Raw genomic sequence first — 19,517 nt, forward strand, 5'->3', positions numbered from 1 at the left:
TGTCCAGATGTTTTGGAACAAAGCCTTGAAGTCTGTCGGGAAGGTGATTTTGGGGCCAGGGAGCATTTTGGATTTCCCATCAGAATCTTGCCAACTTTGGGCAAAGCCAGCCCTGCCCGCAGCCCCGGGTAGCCCCACGTGCGCTGACATCCAGCCCCGGGACGGCCCCCTGCTCCCAGCTGCTGCAGCCCCCCGGCACCCGCTCCGGGCACCTGCGCGGGGAGCAGGGACCAGGCTCTCCGGGCGCTCGATGACTTCCCCAGGAAGCGCGAGGGAGGAAACTGCTTCATTGAAACACTTGCGCCAACAAGAGCTGGAGTTGGGGGGCAGGAGAAGCAGGAGGAAATGGCGACGGGGAGTTGGAGGGGTTGGTGGCAGGGGGAGCTGAGATGATACCAGAGAACTGGGGGAAGGGACCGGGACAAGGAAACGAGGACAAAGAGCTGGGATGAGGACAGGGAGGGAGACTGAGCCTGGCAAGAAGTGCAGAGAAGGAAGGAGGGAGTGGGATTCAATCCAACCCCAAACCGCCTAGGTCTCCTGCCGCCATCCACAGTCTCTGGCTACTCCAGCCCTTGCCCACCAGCAAGGCGTTGACCCAGTGTCCTTGTCCCAGGCCCCCGGCCACAGTCCCTGTTGGTCTGGGGCATTCACATCTCCACGGTGCAGAACCAAGGTCCATTCCGGGGTCCTAACCTGGGCAGCTAGAGCCCTCCCCCAGCCTCCCCTCAGCTCGCTGCAGTTAATTGGGGCACTGCTCTAATCTCCACCTGCCATTGATTTCAATTCAGCTCCAATTTTCTTCTTTGACCTTCTCTCCTCCAGACCCCGCTCGCAGACAGAACACAAATCCTCAAACGTCCCCTTCGTTTTTCCCTGTGATATTCCAGCGTGCCCCAGTCCCAGGCTGGGGAGGCGGTGACCAATGCCTGTTTGAGCCTACACTCATGCCCAGGGACGGACACACTGCTGCCCGCACAGACACCCTCCCTGGGGCATGATCACCCCGGCTCGGCATGGAGAGGGAAGTGGTGATGCTCTGACACCATCCAAACCACCACAAGAGGAAAGCATGACAAAGGGACTTCCAGATGGTTTCCTCTAGGACATCTGCCTTTTTTCTAGCAGCCTCTGGGTCCAAGGGGGCATGCGGGAGCACTCCTGACTGTGCCCGGGTCTCAGCTGCAGGGTTGGCATCCAGCACCCATACCGCTGGAGGGATCTTCTTCTGCCCACCCAAAAACTGGTCCCTCTGTGCTGAGCCCCAGCCCTGTGTGGGCTGGGATGCTCCAAAGGCAAGTGGAAGAAGATGAGTTGGCCATGAGCTAGGGGAAGATCTCTCCTTCGCTGTGTCCCTGGGGCCATGGATCAGGCACAGGGACCGGGAGCACCTGCCCCCAGCTCCCTGATGCCCCTGATGCTCTGTGCTGTGATCTGGAAGGGAAGCCAGCCACTGGGAAGCAGATACAATCAGGTTGCAGTGTGCTGGTGCAGACAAGCAGGGGAGGGGAGGGTCCTAGACAGCGCCTGGGAGATGTCCCCTGGAGAGAGACACTGTCAGTACCGTGGGGAAGGGCGGAGAAGCTGTCAGGGGGCCATGGGATGGGAAAGGCATCATCCCTTAACGCCCACCCCTTCCTGGCACTCCGAAATGGGTGGGGAACCTCCTCCAAGGTTCCTTTCTCAAGAAAACCTGGATGCCAGAATTTCAGCCCTCCTGGGGCCCTTCTTTCCTTGGCAGCAATTCACTATGTAAAGAGGCTGGATATTTATAATTATGCTCAAAGTGGGCACTTTGAAAATCTATATGTCTCTAGGCTCCCTGTACATCATAATGTCAAGTCTGTGAATGGAGGCATCCATCAGAGGCCTCACATCACAGACCTCGGAGCTGTGATAAACACTCGGGAAATGCTCGCTGGACCCCGTGTCCCACTGCTGCCTTCCGGGGAAGAGACTTCGTCTTCGGAGGGGTGCCCCCATGGGGACTTCCCCAGGAGGGATGCATCGGGTGCTCGTCAGTCGCTGATCAGATGTGGGGATGGGAGCAGGACCTGGGTTCCTCTAGGCAGAGCCTTCCCTGCTGACCCTTGCTGTCCCCCAGGAAGGAGGGCTTTCCTCCAGGTGGGACCATCCCAGCCATCACCCTGTTTCCATGCCGTGGGCATATCTGCAAAAAGGCAGCTCCCACCTCTCCATCTCTGGGAAAGCCCCAGAGGATGCACCCCTCAAACATCAGTTCCACTCTTGGCCATCAAACCCCCATCCTTCGGCCTCATCAACCCCAGTATCTCCTGAGTCTGACTGAGAAGAACTAGCTCAGCACCGGAGGGCAGGTCTCAGCCCCCATTATCAGCAGGGAAACTGAGGCAGGGAGCTGAAGTCTCTTCTCTGGGACAGCAAACATCAGAGCTGACCTCGAAGCCACGCTCCAGCTCGCTGCCCCGCTGTGCTTACAGGGAGTTTCTACTGCACTTCTCATGGTGTGGGGACACAAAGTCCCCTCTTTGCGTCACCTCCTTGAGAAGGGGGGCAGGCGCCCTGCCAGCGAGGCGCCCGTGGGAGACCGGGAACACCGCTCTCCGCCGACAGCGTGGCGAGAGGACGCGCAGGCTTCGCTAACGCTTTGCCCAGGCTGTTCTTAAAAATTTATTACTCTGTTGCAACATGAAAAATAAGACAGAGAAGTAATCATTAGTATAACTATAACTCCCCCTGCAATAGGCCCACTTGTAAATTGAGATTTATGATTGCAGCTGCCGATATTTTAGAGGCCGGTGCAGGCGGCGGCGGCTGTACAGCCCAGCTACGCGCTGCCCCGCCGCAGTTACAGTTTATCACAATCTGCAGAGATTATTGCAATGAATAATACACAACAGGCTGGCAGTGAAGAACTATTCCCGATCAAACGCTTCTGTAAACAACTGAATAAATAATATTGCTCAGCCCCTCTTTAGAGCCCTCAGAGGCCCAGGGAAATCTCTCATTACTCAGCAGGAGAGGCAGCGGGGGGCTCGGAGATACCACGAGGGAGGGACGTGGTGACTCTGGGGACATCGGCCATCCCAGGCACTGGCATTTCCCACACAGACAGCTCACCCTGCCGTGTTTTGGCAAAAAAGGAGGTTGAGACACAGGAAAGACCCACTCACAGTCCTGCAGCTCCATGTGCCGGGTTGTCACTGATAGGAACAACCTGCTTGGACGGACAGACAGATGCAAGCCCAGACAGACAGGTATCGCCGTCCTCTCTTCTGCTTGGCAAGGCTTTTGCTCGCTCCTGATATTACCAGGGCCCCGGGGGTGAGTGGCAGCAGGTAAAGAGCAGGTCTGGGGGCAGCCTGGCCTGCAGGCAGCCGGTCCCCATCCGCGGCAGGGATGGGGTGGTTGGGGCCGAGCCCGCCGGGAGCGGGGCTCTATACGCTCCCTGAAATGTCAGTAAGTAACGCAACGTGATCAGGGCTGCGCGCCAGCAGCTGTAGAAATGGCATTTCTCGCACAGCTCGGAAGGATAAAGTTCAACCCCATGCCGCCGCGGGTTCCCCTGCTGCAGCGAGCTCTGGCTCGGCCGCCGTGCCGTGCTGCCGTGGGCATCGGGGCTGCAGAGACCCTGGCCCAGAGGGTGAGCGGCGGGGATTCACCGCTTCCCCAGCAACCAGCACGCAGAGGTGCTCTGTTTACTCTCCAAACATCTATGCTCAGGATACAGCAAGTGGAGGAGGGACCCGAAAGGAAGGTTATAACCCTCCCTGGGCTATGAGCCAGCCCTGCCGTGGCTCTCGATGTTTCAGAGCCCTTGCGCCAAGCTTTCCGTGGGGTGGGTGCCCATGTGCCTCTGCCCAGACGCCCCCAGGCAGGGAGGATCCCCCTGCACCCACATCCTGCCTGCTCCAGGACCAGCTCCCAGGGCTGTTCGGGGCTCCCCACAGGCTCTCCCCACAGCCGGGTCCTGGGGAAGGGCGAGAGAAGCAAAGCAGGAAAGTTTGCATCCCTGTGTGGATGGCTCTACAGCGTCTGTATGTGTGCAGGAATCGGCTCCAATTAATCCCCCCTCAGCTTGGCCCGTCCGCTTCATTACCTCCCCTTGATGAGAACCATCAGTGGGGCCTGTATGATTTTGCTAATTAGCCTCACTTCGTTTATCATTTCCATTTTCTCCCAGAGACGCTCGGCTTGCTGGGCGACAGCTTCATCTCCCGCTGAAACAATGCGGCCCCTTCTGTGCCTGTCTCACTTAGCGCTGTCACCACAGCCATTATGAAATTGGGGTTTCATTTACACACTAATTAAACATTACAGCTTGTTCACAATTACAACATGGGGATGAGGAGGTAACTAATTACTTAAGAAATGAGCTAACATTTATCTCCGATTCCTCCCCTCCCAGCCCGCCACCCTCCTCTCCAATCAAGATTAGAAATTGTTGTTGGACGGCGGCAGCCCAGTGGGTCCCTGCCTGCCTCCACACGTGCTGTGTCCCTTTCGGGGGGCCGTACCGAGACCCCGGCTCAGGGACAATCCATCAACCCCTAATTGCAGCCGGGATGACGGGGGGCCGTGGCGGTGGTGCGTGGCACTGTGCCAAACGGGCTGCACGGGGACGAGCCATGATGCTAGGAATGCATCCGTCCTGGTCAGCCTTGTCCGCTGACATGGCATCCCCAGGACAGCCCGGCCATGGTGGCGACAGGGTCCGAGGTGCTTCCCTGGGCTTCACGGCTCCCTGCACCTACTGGGCTCCTGCCCGTTGGGTTAACGCCTGGCTCTGCGCAGAGGCTGGGGACGGCAGCGTGCTCTCCCCAGCCCTGCTGATGGGCAACTCATCCTGAAAAGACATTTTCTTCAGGGAGAAATTAACATTTAAAACTGAGAACCATTAGAGTAAATAAAGCAGGCTGTCACTCGGATCAAAAGGCAACACCAGGGGTGGACTTGGGACACAAATGGGACTGGGGCAACAGGCCCTGGGAAGCAGGCGAGGAGAGGGAGGCGCAGGCACCCCGAGGGAGGCGGGGGGGTGGCCAGCACGGGCAGGCTGGGTCCCCACGTTCAACCTAACAAGGCTGGATGCTGCTGCTGAGCGAGCTACAGCCTCCTTGCACTGGCAGCACAGGGCTGCTGTGGGCTGCTGTCGCAAGTGAGCGAGCGGTCCTTGGCTCGCTGCAGTGCGGGCAGCCAGCGGAGGGTGCAGGTGGGCTGCACCCAGAGCTACGGATGGGTTAGAGGACAGGGCAGTGGAGAAGGGTGACAGCGACCCAGATTGTCTTGGGATGGACGAGAGGATGCATGGTCGCCTGCAAGGCAGCAAGCTGGCTGGTGGGGGTGAGAGGCTGGAGAGGCTGGGGATGCTGGTGCGGTGCCTGGACAATTCTGCAGGCTCTGGGAAAAGGCAGTGCCACTGCAGGGCTTTTGAAACACAAGAGGCTCCCCCCATAAACAGCCCTACGCACTGGAAATGCACTCAGAAAAAATACCTAGTTCAGCACCAGGCAATTAAGGTTCTTTTGCAACTCTTAGCCACGATTTTGAAACAAAGAATTTGGCTCTGGCATAATTTGAACTGCTAATTGCTTTCCTGATCTGCAGTCAGAGAAGTGAGCCAAAGCGCAGGTACAAAAAAAAATCACCTTCCCTGTCTGGGAGAAAGTTCAGAGCTGCTCTCCAGGGGGAAGGGGATGCTCTCTTCTTCCCTCCGAGCAGCTTAAAAAATAATGATCAGGAAACAGTTAACCAAAAGGGGGATGAACTGGTGGTTTAAAAAAAAAACTCACACCACTTTATAATAATAGTAACAACTCATTCCCATAGTTTTTATCCTTCCTGTCTTTAGCCCACCAAAAAAAAAAAAAAAAAAAAAAAAGAAACCCTGAGCTAAACTACTGACACTGGCTGGGAGCTTAGAACTGCCGCATCAAACAGAGCCCTTGAATCTCCTGAACATAATTGTGCTGCCCTCTAACCTCAACCTTCAATCAGTGCAGTGTAACTATCTCATTTTAGCCTACAGGACACACCCCTCTGCTAACTAGCAGCCATATTCTTCTCATTAGGAGACTGCTCTGGACAGGAGCGCGGAGGCAAAGCCGTTGTCTCTCTTTTTCTCTCCCTCTCTGCCTCTCTTGGCTGTTATCTTTGTACTTCTGGAGGGGGAGAGCACTAGCAGAGGGCTTTGCGGGTGCTGGAGATGGCCCAGCTGCCAAGCTCTGAGTCCCCTGGGCACGCAAATAAAGCCAAATCTCTGGTTCTCGGTTGGAAACACACAGGACAGGAGAGGGGTCCTGGCCCCAGTACCCCCGGCACCGGGCAGCCGGCCCTGGGGAGCTGCAGCTGACGGCAGGAGCAGGCCTCCCAGCAGGACGCTGCTGCTGTGCCCTCCGCTGGGCGAGGGGCCAGGGTCCTGCCCGCCGCGGGCTCACCCTGCTTGCAGAGCCCCCGAGGAAGGGTCCCGAGGCAGCAGTGCCGGGGCGCAGGTCCCCTTCCCGCGGGTCCCCTGCCCGCCGGGGCCAGGCATAGAGGTGGTGGCGAGCGGGGGCACATGGGTGCCCTGGTAAGCGCGGGCGACCAGCAGCGCCAGCACCGCGCCTGCCGCCGAGGGGTGGGCAGGGAGGCAAGGGGCCATGCGGGGCTGGGGCGCAGCAGGAAGGTCTGCACAGAGACAGCCCCTCCAGCCAGGCCATCGCTCCCCCTGGACATTAAGGCCTATGTGTAATTAAAAGCGAGGCTAACTACAGCAGGAAAGCTTACCCAGGGCTGCTGGGTGCTCTCCATCACTGGGGTGGGTTTGCATCACGTCACTGGGTGGGTTTTTAACATGGTTAAAGGTCAGCTTGGTGCCATGGGGGGATGAGGCAGGACACTCCCGTAGCCCACCCGGCACAGCAGCCCAGCCCAGCTCATCCTGCTGCATCCCCGGGCCACCACCTGGCCAAAAACTAAGAGTTCTCCAGCCCCTGCTTCATGCCATCCCCTCAGAGACCCTCTGAGCACGCAGGGCATGTCAGACCACAGCACTGGACGTGGCAGCTTGGTCCCAGCACCGTGGACCGGCGCACCCACCCTTAGCAGCGACCGTGACACTCTCCTCCTGCCTTCCTTCCAGGTCCTGCACAGCAGCAGCACCCAGTGTGGGGCCCAGGCTGGGAGGAGCTGCTCGGGCTCTCGCTTGCTTTGAAGGATGCAGAAAGGCAGCTTCCAAGCCGGAGCAGGATTGCTCAGGACTCTCAGGGACAGAGGGAAACGCTGCCATCCCAGCACACACCCACTGCTGGACCAGGAACATGCCAGAGCTCGGGCGGCTCATGGCACAGCTGGGATCAGCCTGCACAGTGGTGGCTGCGGCTTTGGGAAGAACATCATGCTATGGAGGGTAAGGAGGAGAGCAGATCCCCTCTGATCCCACTGCAGACCCACAAAGCGAGCGAGGCCGTGCTGGGAAGGGCAGCAGTTTGGCTGGGGCAGCCCTCCCCTCCTGCCAGAGCCCTTTGCCCTGGGATTCAACATGTCAGCAACTTGGGAGCGGGGGAATTGCGCTGATTGGTGTAAGGACAGGGAAAAACACAGCACTGGATGGATTTTCGACGCCTCAGTGCCCATCTTCCCTACTCAGCAGCATCAGCCCCATCCAGACCTTGTCCCTAGATCCTCTGCTGAGTTATACTGGCTATTAACACACTCCAAGTTCGTTATCTTAAACAGGCCACTCAGGACATGGGGCAGCGATCCTTAAACCAATTAACGCAATCGTTTGATTTCAGGGGAGGATGAAGAGGGGACTGTCAGTGCAGCGGCGAGGTAGGAGTTACGGGTCAGAGCCCAACAGCGCAGAGGTGCCCCTTAGCTCTTAACAGGAGGTGGGGGCTGGTGGGCAGCTGCCAGACCTGGCTTCTGCCACAGCCCTTCTCCGCAGCCTCAGCCCTGGCCCAGCGCCACTTCCCGGGCACCGGGGAGAGAGAAGGAGAGCAGCACTGCGGTGCTAAACAGGGCTCCGCATGCCAAAAAAGCCTCTGCCGCCCCGTGCCCAGGTCGGGGCTGTGAGGAGGAGGACAGCAGTGATGGTACCACGTCACAGTGCTTATCCTGGCACAGCGGACGCACGGCACGGAGGGAGCTCCCCTGTGCCGCGGTGGGGACGGCCACGGTGCTGGTGGGGATGGCCACGGTGCCAGCGGTGCTCGGCCTGAGGCCCCTGGGCACCCCGTGGTGCCAGGGGCAGCATCACCCCTCAGCATCACCCCGCAGCCCAAAACTTTCCTCTCTCTCTTTCTTTGCTTGGCTGTTTTTTAAAGCAGAAGTTGTCTCTTAGCGAAGTCTTTCGGGGGAGGTGGAGAGAGAGTAGGAAGCCAAAGAGAATCGTCTTGCTAGTCAAAGCCTTTAACAACTATTTTTAATATCAGGCAGAGGAGCAGGATTTTGAAATGAAACAGCCGGTGCCTCTTTGATGGGCGAGCTACAGATCTTGAAACAAGGTCCATTCCCTCCTCCTTCACTAACTAACAGCCATATTTCTCTCATTAAAGACAATCTGGCCGTATTTTCAAACTTCTTAACAAGGCGATCACCGTAATTTGAGATTTCTATTATCCATGCTCCTATTACAGCAGTCTTTTAAGCAGCTAGCTCTTTTTTTTTACGCTTTCTTTCCCCGACTTTGTCTCTCCCCTCAAACTGCCATCAGTGGTAATGACGTGCAGGAAACAAGAGCGCCAAGGACCATCTTTTTCTTTTTTTTTTTTTTCCCTTTTCTTTTTGGTACTAGGTTGTGTGGGGGTAGCAATAAAGAATAAAATAAAAAGCGGAATGAAGTTTGGTTATCTCTTATCAGGAGTTTGGTTTTTAATCCGCCCAGGAGCGCAAATGAAGCCAATGCAGTACCTTATCTCCCCCGCCAATCACAGACCCCCCTCCCCAAAGACCCCCAGCTCTCTCCCCTTCCCAAAGGTGCCTGGCCACGGCCCCCTCCCTGCCCCATTAGTCCTTCGCTGGGCTCTGCCAGATGGATGCAATTTGCATAATATCACCAGCAGAGGCTGGCAGATCAGCTGGGGTCAGGCTCTGACATCTCCGGCACAGTCTATCTCCAAGTGCTAATTTGGACTGCATTGATCTCTCTTTCTGATTTCTTTGTCATTTACGTCTGCAACGGTTTGACAGGAGATACAGAGACAGACAAGGGGGGAAAAGAAGGGGAGCGGGGGGGGAGAAGAGGAGAGAAACAAAGATCGTAGTTACAGATGTCTTTAAGGGAAAAAACAGATTAATCCAAGGACTCCTCTGAGGGTCGCAGCTTTGAAACATCCTAATTATCCTATTCTTATGAATTCCTGTACAGACTTAGAGGGGGGTCTTGTCAAGGAACTCAGGGGAATGGAAACTTGTTAAATTGCAGTGGAGTCTCTCCGGCTGGCTGCTACCCCTTCCCCTCCCGCACCTTGCCATCGTTTCTCATTAGGTGAAGCGGGGCAGCTTTAACCCTGGCGTCCCTCGCTGACACAGCCCTCCCTCCATACCTCTGCCACCACTCTCGTTAAAGGCAGATCTTTGGTAAAACTTGGGCAGGAGTCTCTGCTCCTCACAGAGAGGGACCATGGCTCACAGCCACCACCCCTGTACTAGCCAGGGAGGCCAGAGCCAGGACAACTTGGATGCCCAGCCCCTGGGGACAAGGGCTAACCCAAGAGGGACAGTGGCATCCTCCGATTCCCCGGGATGCAGGCACGGAAGGGCAGGTTTGAGGACACATTCCTGTTGCAGGACAGCATGACATTAAAAGACACCTTCCACCGGAGTCCATTGCAGAAAGGGCAGGCAATCAGTGCTCTTAATTGAGATATCCATGTTCATTAACAGGAAACTTCCCCTCCTCACAGGTAAGGGAAGATGTGCTACCATTTAGCCTCGTCTGGGACACAGCGCAGAGAGACACCAAGGCACCAAAAGAATCCATGGGGAAATCAAAATGTCACTCGGTGTTTTACATCGCTACTTTCTACAGAAAAAGCTCTCTAGAAAGTTAATGATCTTCCAAGGCCTCTCACCTAACACGTGTCTTGCTGTGCCTGAGGATGCAGCACGGTGCATGGGAAGCGCTGCATGTTACCGGCGCAGGAGAACAAGTGCGAGCAAAGATGTTCTGCCTGTCCAGCACACCATGGGACAGGGCTCGCTCAGTGCAGGGGTTGTTCAGCAGTGTGTGTGGGGGGGATATTTTGCAAGGCTCAGCGACAGGACTGGACAAATAGCCAACAGCGGGATGGGTCTGAGGCAGTGCAAGAGTCTCTCCAGTACAGATCAGTTCATGTCTGCACACTCCTGGTTTTGGGACCAGCTGATTGGTAAGACAGAGCACACATAATACAAACCACCAGCCTCTCCCAGTGCTCCCAGTATGCCAACAACAGTTTACAGTGATATGAAAAACTTATCTAAGGGGTTTCTCGTCTGTCACTGGGGAAAGGAATTGGGCCAGATGTTGGGCTGCGGATCACAGCTGGCTTGGGAGGGAGGGAGGAAGGGACAGCAGATCTGCTCTTCTTGCCAAGGGAGACAGTCCCCAAGGCTGGTGGGATGAGTCCAGGGAAAGCCTAAAACCAGAAGCCAGGGGAAGGTGGGTACAGCAGCAGCCATGCCAAAGGGCAGCTCCAGGACAACAGCAGTGCTGTCCTGGGGGTCAGCCAGGTCTGGGGCTTGAGGCGGACCTGCCCCAACCTGCAGCTGGGCCTCCCAGGCATCGTGGCAGGCGAACAGCAGGTAATCCAGAAATCCCACTCAAGCCTTCAGCCTGACACGGTGCTGCAAACACAACTGCTTCCAGCCAGAAGAGAGGGGCTCGTGCCCACCTTCCACACACCGCCGCCTGCCCCGGGGCTGGGAGGAGCGCACGACGGCACCCCGACTTTTCTCAGGCAGCCGAAGCCCCGCAGCCCGTCTCACCCTCCCCTCCAAAGGCTGCTCTCTCCAGGGACTGAGAGCCCTCAGGCAAGGGGCAAGGTGCGAGGAACCCATCACACCCCCCGGCAGGCAGCGGGGTCAGGCGAGCGTGCGTGCCCCCAGATCAGCGGGCACACGACCAACTTTCGGCAGGGTAGGACGGAGGGGTGAGTGCAGTCAACACAAACACTCAATCATCCTTCCTTTCTTTCTTCTGTGCCTCCTTTGTTAACTGCAGGAAACAGCTGAAAGACCTTGAGTTTCCCATTGTAGCGTGTATAGGAACAGAGCTGCAGTGATCAGAACATACCCCCCGCTGCTCCGGGGGAAAAAGGGAGAGCAGAATCCTTTCTAAAAAGGGTTTACGATTAGAAGAGTGTTCTGTCACTCTGGCGCGCAGTAATCCACTGCGCCACCAAGTCCCTTCAGAGAGATGTCGAAAACTTAAATGACTGAAAGCAAAAGAGCCCCGGCTCAGGTTCCCAGGCAGCCAGACATCCTAATTATCTTTAGATCCACTCCCACATGGAGGGGAGAGAGCATACAAGAGTTAAAAAAAAAAAAAAAAAGGAAAAGAAAAGAAAAAGAAAGAGATGGGGGAAAAAAAAAAGACTGTCACATCGCTTTTTTCTTTTTTTAAAAGCTTGTCTCCGCTCACTGCTTTTCCAGCTGTGACACCTCTCACGGTAGTTAATTAGAATCATGTCACCGCGTTAATGTGCTCTGACTGGACTCTGACAGACTGTGTCCTCTAACCGGCTGCCCTGGCCGGCCCTCCCTCCCCACTCCTCCTTGGGATGCGGGGCCGGTGCTCGCAGCGGGACCCCTCGCCACCAGCCTGCCGCGCTGTCCCCGTGCCCACAGGCCGGTGGGTGCCCCGGCGGGGCCGGGACGGTGCCCGCACCCTGCCTCCCCGGGTGCCGGGACGTGCCGCCCGGCCGCGACACCCAGCACGCAGCCCCTCCACCTGTTCCGGATCCGCCTGACCTTTAAAAGCACTAATTCAAAATGACACTGCTCGTTTGATGACATTTCTGTTGATTTTTACTTAAGTCTCTTTTAATTATTTAACTTGGAGTCTTTCCCCTCCTGCCTTAGGCTGGGGCCGCTGTGCACAGGGCAGCGGCCCCGAGGCAGCCCCGTGCCCTGCTCCTCAGCAGTGAGCCCCGTGCTTGGCTCTTGCTTTCATCATCCCCTGGCAAAAGGATGGTGCGGGGCAAAGGGCACTGACCCCGGGCACGGCACCAGCCATGTGCCACCACAAAGAGCCAAAGAACAAGGTTTGCCTGCTCTGGGGGAGCATGGGGTCTTCCAAGGCTTCTCCCATCCTCTGGGAAGGACAGGGAGGGTGGGACTGGCTCTGCCAGCCAGGGCCACGCGGGCTGGGATGGAAAGTGGTCAAAAAAAGAGAGGGGAGTTTCACAAAATGCTGTCCCTGTCCCCTTGTTCCCCCTGCCCCATCGCAGAGCAGGCAGCCAGGCACCAAGGGTCACTGGGGATCCCAGAGATGCTGGGGGGCTGCAGGCTTCCCTGCACCCTGAGGAAAGCCAGGAAAATTAAAGAGGGGAAAGGAAAGCAGGGAAGAATAAGTGGAGGCTGGAATAAAGCCAGCAAGCTGCCAGGACCACAAGCTGCCAGCACCTTGCAGGGTGAGGCGAAGCCTCATCAGCCGCTGCGGAGCTCCCGGGGGGGGGACAGCCGGCGCTGACAGCCAAAGGCACCCATTACGGCGGGTGGCCTGCCGCCTGCCACCGCACTTAGCCCTCACTGCCCTCTCCTTCAATGTCAGCGCAGAGAGCAGGCTGGCATTGCTGGGACACGAGCAGGCAGAGCGATCTGGGGAGAGGGACGGCTCCGCCGGGCAGGAGGCACCCCCGGCAGCACTGGCCCGGCTCCCCGCGGCGGTGGCAGCTCACAGTAGTTAATTAGAATCGTGTCACTAAGTAAATGTGCTCTGACTGGACTCTGACAGACGCTCACCTATGACACCGGGGGCCAGGAGACAATCCACATCAAAATACTGCAGTGTGACCCTTTTAACACAAAGAGTAAACTCACTGAACATCGAGTTGAAGCTCATTAAAACTGTCTACTCTGCGAGCATCCCATTAACCTCACCGTTAAAAACACGCAATTCCTCTTCTTCTTTCCGAGGCCTAATTAATGCTCTGGATCAGGAACAATATCACACCCTAACCTTCTGAGTTTTCCAATCAGTAAATGAAAAGAGAGAGATGGAGCCAGGAAGGCATGGTGGCTTGCTGGGCTGCTCACCACACGGGCTGCTGACCTGCCCAGGCAGGTAGGGCTTTTCCATTGGGCATGGCAGAGATCCCCCACAGCCCTGGACGGCGAAACCGTGGGCACAGGGAAGATGGTGAAGTCCTGTGCGGAGGCTCACGGCTCGTGGGATTACGCTAGCTGGTGTAAAACAGCACAGCGAGGACATCGTGTCAAGACAGGCGCTACTACGGGACCACATCTCCTGGTCGCCTGGGATGGGTACTGCAGGTTTGACAGCAAGAGACATAGCAGCCTGGCTACCCTCTTCCCCCAAAAAAGAAAAAAACCCCCAAACCAGACATTTAGAACTAAATCTGAAATCATAATAATCTGTGTGCTTAAGTCTACACTTTACAGATTCTATTAAATTCAACCAGATTCAAAAAAGACCAGTAGCAGGGGGTAATACCATGTTTTAAAGACAGTCAATACACTGGAGGTGGAAGCAGAGCTGACAAATGAGGAACAAACTTTCCCAGCAGCAGCTACTTCTCCAGATTTGGAAACTTTTTACTTTTTTCAGTGTATTTTCATTTCAATAATTGGCTTGTTCAGAGCTGAGAAATGACAATGAACTGAAAAAGAAAAGGTGTGCCTTTTATGGTTTCCATAATCAGGGAAACAAACCAACAAACTGAGGTGAGAGAGAATGAGATGTGCTAACTCTAAAATCTTGAAAGGGTGGTTTCCAGAAACACCCCTTCAACTCACCAATCACTTCTTGCTTCGGTTTCACGCACCAGGTGTTTTTAACTGAAACATATTCTGAAATTTACTTTTCCTTCTGTACTGAGTATATGCAAAGGAAACAGGATTTTACTAATAAAACCAGTTCAAATACTGCTGGGGTACTTTAACATGGCATTCCAATTTTCATCCAAAAGAGTCACAACTCAAATCACAGGTTAATAATTTAATCACCACCTCTTTAAGAACAAATAGTAATTAACTATTTTTCTAATGTAACAAATATCTCAAAACAAAGACTAAAGGTATATTATGTTACACAATCAATCCAAATGTAGCAAATATAGGACATCTGATGAATAAAAGAATAACCAGATTTAACAACTGGGTAAGGAGAGCTGGACTTGGTTTGACTGGTGCTGGTCAGTAAAACTTCACCTTTTTTAGGGAAACAGGTAATAAAAAAAATAAAAATTAAAAAAAATAGAAAAAAATCAATGACTGAATCCAGGTGCCCAGCTGGCGGATTTAAATCACAACTACAGCCTGGGATTTTAATCCTTCTGCTTTATATCAGTCCCTAAAACTCAGCAGAGAGACCCCAACGCAAGAATCCAGCTCCACTGGTGTGGAGCCTGTGAATGCTGGTCTTTGCCTAAGAGTGCCAAAACCCCCATCACAAGCTGTAGCTCTTTTTTGGCAAGCAGTGCCTCAAACACATGTTTTAAGAACCGCAACATGCACGTGTCTGTAAGCTGCGTAACTTCTTGGCAAGACTCCACTTCATCTTGTTGAGGGCCAAGAAAACACCTGACAAAAAGAAGTTCCTCGCCCCAAGATCCTACAGTCCACGCTAGAGCTGACACACATTTAATGTATGTTCAAGGAGAGATGGAAGCTGCAAAAAAAAGTCCTCTCTGGTGCTCAGGGCCACATTCAGGCCAGAGGGAATCCTTAGAGATGAAATACCAACCGGAGAAAAGGTATGAGAGAACAGGTTTCACTCCGCTTTTGTTCCTTTCCCATCTCCCAAGGATCTTCTGCATCCTCACTCTAGAGCAGGACTTTCCAACCTCCTTATTCTGCCCAGCACTCCTCAGCAAGCTGAAATGCTGACATTTCCTCCCTTCCTTTACCCTCCTGTGAAACAACTGCAGCAGACCCCTACCCGCCCCACCCCGAGGCAGCTGTATTTGCAGTGTATGCAAATACGCTTTGGTGTATTTGGTGACGCAAACCACTTTTCTAACCCCTCAACAAGACTTGCAGCTTATTTGCTTGTGAGTAGAAATCAGACAAAAGCTAGAACGTGAGCTCTGTACAGTAAGTTGCTGTATGCCCAACCGTATGTCCCAGGGGATGCGGTCCGAGACTCCACCACGCTCCACCATGAGCCCCTCCTGCCCGCACGCACCAGATGCTAAAGGTGAGGTTCCCATCCAAAATCCAGCCTTGGCCCTGCAGGGTGTTGAGCGCCCTGAACTCCTGGATTTTGAACAAGACAAAGGAGAGGAGGTGAAGCACGGAGCGGGACTGGTCCCAGAGCACGCCAAGTGCAGGGATTTGGAGCAGGTATCTGCTGAGCCAGTGAATCAGAGCGTAATTTGAAAACAAAGAAATACTCAACCGATCAGGCGAGATGGCAAAACTCCTTGCAAATTGTTTGCAAAAACAAGCGGCCATCCACTGCAATTTTTCTGTCAGATTTGAAGGGAAACATCCATGTGGTACATCCCTGCATAAGCAAGCTGAGGCTTCACAGGACTGCCTGCATCCCCCTGGACCGCTCCCCACGCTGGTGGGAAGGGGGCTGCGCGGAGGCTCTCCTGCACAGCACGGAGCCTTGCTGCTCCCTCCTCAGCCCTCTTTGGTTTGCAGGTTTCTGGTCATCAGCGACCCACGAGGGCCATGAGAATCAGAGGCTGAACCTGCTTACACCTGCCTCGGGCAGCCCTGGGGACCCCCCCCTCAGCTCCCCAACTTCCTTTGAATTTGCTGCACCCCAGGACTGGCCAAAGAAGAGCAGGGAGGCTCTAGACCGCCTGGGAGCATCCCCAGAGCCACAGCCAGCTCCCTTCTCATTGTGGGCAGCGAGAGGCAGGCAGGCAGTGTGTTTTGCCTTTCTCCACTCTCTTCTCCAGCAGCAGTCCTTGAGAAGGGGTCACTTACTCGGCTGAGCGGGCAGGGCTGTGTCAGAAGCAAGGCTCCTTACAGCCAGGGAGGGAAGAAGAGGGCAGTCCTGGGCAGGGAAAGGGATGGCTCCTCCCAGCCCTAAAGCAAAAGCAGTTGAGAGCGTGAAGGAGAGTGGTGAGGACTGCTCAGGTCACAGGGTGACTGTCAGCAATTGGGATGACCGTGCCCAGTCCCTGTGGCCGAAACAGGACTCCTCAGCTGTGCAGGACTGACACTTGCTCCAGGACAAGGCAGCAAAGCTGGACCCAAGGAAGGCAGGCTGCCTCTGCAGTGAGCAGCCCCTCCTCAGCCCTTGGCCTGGGGACCTCTCGGGCTGTCACTAGAGCCAATGCTTGATCCATGACTAGGACCTGCTGGGCCTTGCCATGCTGCTTCTCTGTGGGCAATCTGCCCGTGGCTCACCCTGTATGGGGGAGAGCCAGGAGTGGTCCCCCAAAGAGGGAGTTTGGTGGAAACGCAAAAGTAAAACCTTCCTAAAGGATTGGAGCAGGGAGGGACATGAACAGCATCTCTCTGAACCCCATCAGGCAGAGACACCTGTGCGAGACAGCAGCACTGATATAAACACGGGCAGAAACCATCGGCAGACTGATGATACTCCAGAGCTGAGGATGCTTTGTCAGAGTAAGAGATGACAGCAACAGAGAGCTCTTACCATAAATAAAATGAGGAAAGACAGGCACAAACCAACCCTGCATCCCCCAGGAGACCCTAGGAAAAGCCCAAGCCCCCAGCGTAGGACACGCACACACAACTCCTGCAGTCCCTGCTCCCTCCCCATGATCTCCCCAACATGGCACACAAGCAAGGCAAATCTGCTCCCAGGCAAGGAAGCATATTTTAATGCTACCTCCGTCAATAATGCAACCAGATCCATAGTTCAAAAGGAGCTTGCTAATTAAAAGCTGGTGAGCTTTAAATAATTCATCTCCTTAACTTGGATTGATTGGAGAGTTTAATGGTTAGAGTCTTGAAACAATATTAAACAGCCTCCTCAAGGCCCAGGTAGCAGGTGACTTTTCCAAGTAAATTGTACCTCCTTGCAAACTTTAATGCTCACAAGTCACCGTGGATGAAGGGCTGGCAGGCAGAGGGAACACCTGACCACTGGTCCCCAAGAGGTGATCCAACGCCCCGCAGAGAAACAAGACAGGCAAGAGCAATGCAGCCCTGAGTTACAGCCCTGCCTACAGCTCAGTAAATCTGAGCTCCTGACGGTACCGCAGCCTGCTGCTGCCCCAGCTCTGTGCCCCCAGCATTAAGCAGCAGGCAGATATACGGCCTCAGTGTGCTGGGCCAGTTCTCCCTCCTCATATCACTTTGATCCCTGGTGTGGAGGAGCTAGGGGAAACATGGAGCTCTGCCACAGTGCATGGTAGTCTCAGTTGTTTATCTTGGAGCAGGCTGCGGGACCATGAAACTCATCACACGTGTGAGCAAACAGGACGATGATTCAGTTCTCCAGCTGGGGCCACGCATCTTCACTCCACAGCGTGTTTCCAGACAGCTCCCAAGGCTGCACCTCCTGGCAGAGCCTCCGTTCCAAGGACAGATGCAGCATCCAGAGCATTCGGAGGACTGGCCCGATGGGGAGAGCATCCCACCCAGCCTGGGGACCCTGCCCTGCGCTCCAGGCACCACATGAGCCCTGGTGCTGCCCACATCCACCCCCAGCCCGAGCAAAGCCAGAGGGGCCAAGGAGGGGAGCAGTTCCCCAGGCAGAGGGACAGGCAGGTGTGTTTGGCACAAGGGGATATGCCAGGGATGGAGAGCTCATCTGTGTGCTCATCCTGCCCTGACACATCTTCGTCTCTTCCACCAGCCAGAGACCCCCCAGCCCTTTGGCTGCCTCTCAGCAGCACCCCAACCTGGACAAGGTCTCAGAGCCGAGGCACGTCCCGTGCGCCCGGAACAGCAGCTGCAGGGACGGGATGGGCGCGGGTCGGCAGCACTCACCTATCCCGCTGTGAGGCCTCCCTATGTGCTGTAGGTTCAGTCCTTTGTTCATGTCTAAGAGCCCGTTCTTTGGCCAACTCCCCATGGCAAAGCTGTACGCCTGGAAGAGAGAAGCAGAGGGTCAGACAGGTGCACAGCCCATGTGCAGACACATTTTGTACTCACCCAGGCCTGGCTGCTCCCATTGCCCCCGCAGCAGCTCTCCTGGAGCCGCCTGCACAAAGCACCCTCACGCTGGCCTGTCCCATCTGATGCTCCTCAGAGAAGAGGTGTCCAGGGCCTCTGGTGGCGTCCTGTACAGGTGACAACCCTCACGAGGTTTGCTGGGCACTGTGCTGGATTGGCATCACTCAAGGCCACTTCTGCCGTGCTGGGGCGAGCTGGGGGCTGCGAGCTTGTCCCGCATGTCCCTGGGTTGCTCCAACACCATCCCCCCATTCCTGCCTCACCAAGGATGGGGGTGGCAGCAGGAGTCAGGGGGGTTTGGAAAGGGGTGCCCATGCCCAGGCTGGCCTGGCTGGCAGCCCCCTTCCCCTCCGGCAAGCACAGCCCTCCCAGCCTCCCCTCTCCTTTCCATCCCCAGACCCCAGTTGCCTCAGGGCTCTCCATCACTTGGAGAAACCCCACTGGGAGCCAGCACTGCTCACCCCACTGCACAGAGCCTGCAGCCTGGACGGAGGAAGCCTGCTCCATCCCTGCCGTGTCCCCTAGCAGGGCTTCCAGCAGGACCGAGGCAGCCGGGAGCCCCAGCAGCACAAAAACCCACTGGACAACGCAAACATGAAAGCAGTCGGGCCTCCGTGTCACACGAGCGGCTGTAATTACAGCCTGACAGCCACGTATCTTCTTCATCTTGAGGAATTAAGCTCAGCACCGCATTGTGAGCAGTAAGAAGGGCGCGCGGGCTTAGCGCCGCTCATGCCGGCACTATCTCTGCTGCTGTGAGGGCCATTGTCCCCAGATGAGATCAGGTCAATCCAGCAGCCCCTATCTCCCTCCTGCAGCGGGGATCATCGCTAACCGTGGCCACGGCACGGCAGAGCATCGCCGACACCCTCGGCGCACTGGGAATGCTGGGGTAGATGCTCTCTGCAGCAGGAATGGGGCCAAACTGGGCGAGCGGAGCTGGGCAGTGCCCCCCACCAGCCCACCACCCACCTGCCTGCCACGGGGACCTGCTGCCAGCCCCTCTGTCCCCACTACCTGCTGCTCTGCCCAGCGTGGGCAGGGCCGGGCCCCGTGCGTCCCCCACCACCGGCAGCCCCCTGGGAGCTACGGGGCTTGGGGGAGTTAATTTATTACTGGCCTACGTAACCATTCACGCTGCTTTGTTACTCCTGCCTTAGCAAAACAGAGGGCTCCACAGATAATTAACAGACAGCATTGCTAATCCTGTTGGGAGATGATTAGCAATTAAAACTCCTAATTAAGTCTATGCATAATTCACTGAAATTACACTTTGTGTACACAAT

The 19,517-nt window shown here is 55.6% G+C and overlaps 1 protein-coding gene across 1 annotated transcript in view; it reads right to left on the bottom strand.

Moving 5' to 3' along the window:
• Nucleotides 1–19,517, bottom strand: part of ERI3 (ERI1 exoribonuclease family member 3) — a 134,801-nt gene that overhangs the window by 20,080 nt on the left and 95,204 nt on the right. The window contains exon 7 of the mRNA XM_068406331.1: nucleotides 18,046–18,145. Within this exon, the coding sequence (XP_068262432.1) occupies nucleotides 18,046–18,145 (100 nt within the window). The remainder of the gene's footprint in view (nucleotides 1–18,045; nucleotides 18,146–19,517) is intronic.

The sequence above is a fragment of the Nyctibius grandis genome, chromosome 8, assembly GCF_013368605.1.
Source record: "Nyctibius grandis isolate bNycGra1 chromosome 8, bNycGra1.pri, whole genome shotgun sequence".
NCBI classification, from domain to species: domain Eukaryota; kingdom Metazoa; phylum Chordata; class Aves; order Nyctibiiformes; family Nyctibiidae; genus Nyctibius; species Nyctibius grandis.